Raw genomic sequence first — 5,864 nt, 5'->3', positions numbered from 1 at the left:
CGTGAGGTGTGTTTGTTATGTCAAAAGCTCGTTGTTTCTTTCCTCCCATATGAGTTTTCCGCGTCCGCTTTGCACAGAAATATTTGCAAAGAGATGAAAATAATCGGACATTTGTTGAGTTAATTGAAGAATATGCTACAGTAAGCCTTTGTGCTAGGATTTTTCATCCCGATCTGAAATATACATAGCCCCAGAATCAAATAAATTCAAGCGAACAGAATGTTCAATTCATACTGTAGAAGAGAAATAACAAACATACAATCGTTCTCTTTCGCCTCGATCATCCAACATGGCTGTAGGCAAAAATAAAAGGCTTACAAAAGGCGGCAAAAAAGGTGCCAAGAAGAAAGTGTAAGCCAAAAATATATGCACCTTTTGTATAATTAGACTATGTTCTGTCAAATCGAAAGGTTAAGTGTATTTATGTGAAAGGATGATGGAGATATGAGATGATATCGAAGACATGTCTGTCTCACGACTTCGTATCAACGAATGCTCATGTCAGAATATTTTTACTCTACCGACAGGAGTATTTTAGTTTCATAAGCAGTGGTCATTACGTCGATACATTCCTAACATTTTTTTATCATTTTATGTGTATAAGAGGCATAGATCTTGAGTTTTGGTGTGTTGACACTTACGAGTAGTTGTTTATGTTTACTTCGTCAGAGTCGACCCTTTCTCAAAAAAGGACTGGTACGATGTCAAGGCACCCTCAATGTTCAACATTCGTAACATTGGCAAGACCCTTGTCACAAGGACGCAAGGAACAAGTGAGTGTTTGATGATGCTTTTCTCGTCGACAAGTAAAGAATATGGTAAAACATACCGTGCTTCACGGCTGTTCACAGCCTAGCCTTGCAGCACTGGTCACCTATTGTCACCGTCTGTGTCCTCATGGAAGTACAGCACACAGCACCGATACATTCATAATGTTAGGAAGTAACTCTCCCGACTGAAAGACTTAATATTGATGCCTCTAATCCCATGTCACATTGAGTACATTACTGTACCAAGGCACTCCATGCATGTGGAGAGACTCCACATCAAGAAAGTTTCTCAAAAGGTGCAAGCAGAGTATCCCTCATCCTTGACAGGCTTCTCATAATGGAGACAGTGTAAGAAAATGTTTTGCTGTACATCTACTGCAGCCATAGTGCAAGTGGCTGTGATATCGCAGCGGTACTTGTGGCGTGTATCGAACGCGCTCGGGTCATTGGGGTCATCGCCACAGTCCCGCTTCGAGCCAACGCATAGGCTTCGTTGACAGTTTACTACGAGACCGACCGGTATCGTAGATTTAGCTCGCAAAATAATAAAATAGATAAAGCATGCAATAAATAAAATTATACCTACTGTATCACTGACTATCTAAGACTCATCTTCTACTCCTGCTAACGAGCCCGACCTTGACAACATGTATTTTCGACCGTTTTTCGGTGAGTCGTCGATGGTTCCTGCTTGAATTTGAACTTTTGACCTCCAACGTATTCAGTGCGTTGTACGCGCGATCGAGCAAACATCGTAGAAACCGTCGACGGCTCACAAGAATGGTCGAAAATACGTGTTCTTATCTTCAAGACAGTTAGCAGGCGTACAGAATGAGTCTCAGATAGTCAGTGATAAAGATGATACAAGTTTATTTATTCAAAGGCTAATGTAGTTCATAATTTTGCGAGCTAAATCTACGACACCGGTCGGTCTCGTAGTAAACTGCCAACGAAGCCTATGCGTTGGCTCGCAGCGGGACTGTGGCGATGACCTCAATGACCCGAGCGCGTTCGATACACGCCACAAGTACCGCTGCGATATCACAGCTATAGTGCAAGCAGATTATTGTGCATTTGCATTGTGTGCTGTAGGATGCCAGAACCTTTTACTATCGACTCAGCCCAAAACCATGTGTGGCCCACAATTTGACAGAGCGCAAAGGTAGCTTGGTCCATTTGCATTTTTCATTCTAATGAGAGAGTTAAATATCAAATTGACAAAGTTATCGCTGTGTACATGCTGCTGACTGACCATACCCTAATATTTGTTAAGGTTCCTGTTTTAATACTTGATTTTGCATTTGATGTGTAGCAAGTACGTGGAATCTAAGCTGGCTAATAGACTTAAGAGGGACAGAGTAAGAGGAGCTCCAACCATATCCATTAGCTAATCGTTATCACTCACATCACTACATCTCATCCTATGCAAACAACTAAGATGTCAAAGATCATGAAAGACGTTGATCATGTTGGTTGTAGGCCTTTTTAGCATTGGTTGGGTTGGTTTAGGCCCATTTAAATGTTGAACAAGTCGGTCTGCCCTATGCCAGCTATGGGCGAAGTGAAATATTGCCAAGTCCGTGTTTAACACAGGCTGTTTGGTATAAGTTTGTTTGGGCTGAGTCTCATATAGGCTGAAATGTCTAAACACTGGGTCATTTTCTATGAATTTCCATCTAGACATGCACAGATCATCTGTCACATCACAGGTGAATAAGGATGGGAACAGCCCATGTTGAGTTATCAATTTAATCAGTGTTAATACTTTCAAAAGTCCTGTAGTCTTTATAAACTGACCATTTGTCCTTTTGGTTGTAAGTGGTATGCTCTTGTGTGATAGATGTTCCCTGTTCCTGAACTGATCAACAGCAAATTATCTTCAGGATAGGTTTAGCGCTCTCAGAGTTCTCTATTTTGTATAAATGTTACTGCAACTCTGTTGTGTGCTAATTTTCCTGGATGTTTGAGCAAACAACTTTTTAGTGTCTTTCGGTATCAGAATACTCAATGGACCTTGCCCTACCTCAACTTCAGAAACTGTTTAGATCATACAAAATGTTGATGTGTCCACAGATGTGGAGGAAACTTGGACAGAGTGCCTGGATCTTTTTTTTTTCAGACAAAAGGCCTTTTTATGAGACAAATCCATAGAAATGTTTCCTCCTAATGAGGTACATCAGTATATTGGTACACTCATTGTTCATGCAATAGTACTGTAAACCTTTTAAGAAATTAATTTTGAGGGAGTTGACATCTTGCATCTACCAAGTCACACAGTACTGTAGCTATAGTTTTTGTTTTTAAAGCCTGTATGACATGCATTTCGAACAACACAAATTCCCCTGTCAGTATTTCTTGATGTATCTTTGGCATAGAGAGGTGTCCAACAAGATTCAACTTTATCATCAAAAGGGATTTAAAGGCACTGTTCGCAATCCCTTGGATCGCCTTTGTTCTAGTCTGTAAGAGGATTATGGAGGTGTGATGGCCTTTTGTTTTCCATTGAAATTGTAATCTGATGGGTAAATTTTCTGATGAGACAATCTGGTGCCAACACAGGCCTTTAACCTTTTCATCATCATGGTTTGGCCAAAACCCATTGTTTTCAATGGTAAATGTGGACCTGTCCATATTGAATTAGAATGATAGACAGGTTAAGACTTCATGTCTGACTCTCTCATTCTTCTGAATTTTAGGGATTGCGTCAGATGGTCTGAAGGGACGTGTGTTTGAAGTTTCACTGGCAGATCTCCAGAATGATGAAGTTGCCTTCAGGAAATTCAGACTTATGGTTGAGGAAGTCCAAGGCAAAAACTGCCTCACCAACTTCCATGGCATGAATCTCACAAGAGACAAACTTTGCTCAATGGTCAAAAAATGGCAGGTATGTAAGGAGTAAATGTAAGAGAGTTCTCATTGTCCGAGTCTTTTCAAGAGTGTTATGTTGAGTCGTATGGCAAATCATAACCCTAGACAAATATCTGTAATGCAAATATTTTCCCATATCAGAGAACTTCCATTGTGCTTTGTCAAATTTGGTCAGGGAATGTATAGTCTGGGATTAAGCACAAATTTTAAATATGAGGTTGCTTCTTTCTCAGACCGTAAGTTGGTTCAAAGTTGGCTTTACCAAATTTTTCAACACACACTTAATTATAAATTAAGTAATACTGGGTAATAGAGTCATAAGATGTAACATAAAACTTTCATACTTCAAGTATGAACAAAGTTACTTTGATACATTTATCGAGAAGTAAAGTGTATCATAAACTTTTTCAAACTTACCGTAGTAACATGAAACAAGAATTTCATTTGCTCTGAACAATGTCATATCAACAACAGCAATGCCACAGTGTATTTCACAAGTATGCGTTTTTCTCAGACTCTTATCAAGGGGTTTACTATTGTTGCAGACCTTGATTGAAGCTAATGTGGATGTGAAAACCTCTGACGGTTACCTTCTGAGATTGTTCTGCATTGGCTTTACCAAGAAGAGGCAGAACCAAATCAAGAAGACAACATACGCATACCACACACAGGTTAGAGCCATCAGGAAAAAGATGGTGGAAATCATGGTCAGAGAATGTCAAAATGTTGAACTGAAAGAAATTGTCAACAAACTGTGAGTATTCTAAAATCAGGTAATTTTATTGACAGGGTCATTTACATACAAAAATCACTCTTCAAAATAAAGTTAGATGACAGTAGTTCGCCAATTAAAATCAATTTAAAATTTAACATTGCCTGCATGACAGCAAATTAGCAATACTGCCATTGTCACTATCAACTTTCCCTAAAGAGACTTTTAAAGTCATTATCCAGGTTTAAATATATGTATTTACATCATCTGCCTTCATCGCCTCATCCCTGTCTGATTTTCCAGACATTAATTCCATGACTCCTTGAATTACAGGATTCCAGACAGTATAGGCAAGGATATTGAGAAAGCCTGCCAAGGAATCTTCCCACTCCATGATGTTCATGTGAGAAAAGTGAAAGTGCTGAAGAAACCTAAGCTTGATGGTAAGTTTTCATCAATTTCAGGGCTGTACCCTATTGTTGTGTAACAAACAAATGGAACACTTTCAAATTTTTCCATCTCAAATGTTGTGAAATAAATCACCAAGAACTCAGAACATCCCATCGTTAAAACTTTGGTATTATGATCGAGTTTAACAAGTTAATTAAAGGCAGGTGTTCTTAATATATTGGTGAAGCCATTACCATTTTGGAAAAACTCAAAATTGTGATTGTGTGATACCTCACACTCCTGACTCTTACAAGGAACTACACACGATTCCATGAGTTAGTTTTTGTGGTGTGTATTATCAGTGCCTTTGTTAAGGACAGTAAGCAGTTTAATGTTACTGGGGATCTCCTTAGTATATCAATGCAATCAGACTAGAAGACTGCAGGAATGTGTAGGGATTCCCACATCATTTACCAATGATCCGCAACCTTGGCAAAAACACTGCTATTATTTAACGTCACCATTTGTGAAATTCAAAGCTGGTGACAGTCAACTTCAAAAGTGTGAGGCTTGAAAGACTTTATTTCAGCTTTAATATAATTCATAACAGTGTAACATAACGGAATGTAGTTGCATTCAGGTGTAATCTGTAGCTGTATGGATCATCCATGTGTATGGCTTTCTGTCCAATCGGCTTCAGAGGCCCAGTTTTGTTCTGTTGATGACAAAAATCTTACCATGATTTGACCAATGTGACACCATTAAACTGGATTTGCTGCAGTGCTGATCATCTGTGAGAAATAAATGGCAGATCTTGTACAATGTTGGAATGACTCAAAATTTTGATTGTTATATTGTGACAGCTTCCTATCACAAGAGAGTACTAATACATGACATGTGCTCTCTTACAGTTGGAAAACTCTTAGAACTTCATGGAGATGGAGGCAGCACAAAGGCAGCACGTACCACAGGAACTACAGATGAATCTGGAGCAAAAGTTGAGAGGCCAGATAACTACGAACCACCTGTCTTAGAGTCCGTTTAAACATCCAAGTTGAATTCAGAGACTGTAAAAAATGCCACACACAACAGAACTGAATGAATAAAAGGCTCTGTTGCTCACA

The 5,864-nt window shown here is 39.1% G+C and overlaps 1 protein-coding gene across 1 annotated transcript; it reads left to right on the top strand.

Moving 5' to 3' along the window:
• The first annotated feature begins 202 nt into the window (after window positions 1-202).
• LOC139130758 (small ribosomal subunit protein eS1-like) lies at window positions 203-5,864 on the top strand. Its single transcript, XM_070696548.1, has 6 exons — window positions 203-351; window positions 670-773; window positions 3,467-3,654; window positions 4,184-4,392; window positions 4,684-4,793; window positions 5,652-5,864. The coding sequence occupies exons 1-6, from the start codon at window positions 290-292 to the stop codon at window positions 5,783-5,785; spliced, it is 807 nt and encodes a 268-aa protein (XP_070552649.1). The 5' UTR covers window positions 203-289; the 3' UTR covers window positions 5,786-5,864.

This window comes from Ptychodera flava, chromosome 4, assembly GCF_041260155.1.
Source record: "Ptychodera flava strain L36383 chromosome 4, AS_Pfla_20210202, whole genome shotgun sequence".
NCBI classification, from domain to species: domain Eukaryota; kingdom Metazoa; phylum Hemichordata; class Enteropneusta; family Ptychoderidae; genus Ptychodera; species Ptychodera flava.
The sequence above is the reverse complement of the archived record's forward strand: the minus strand, read 5'-3'. Positions and strand labels throughout refer to the sequence as shown.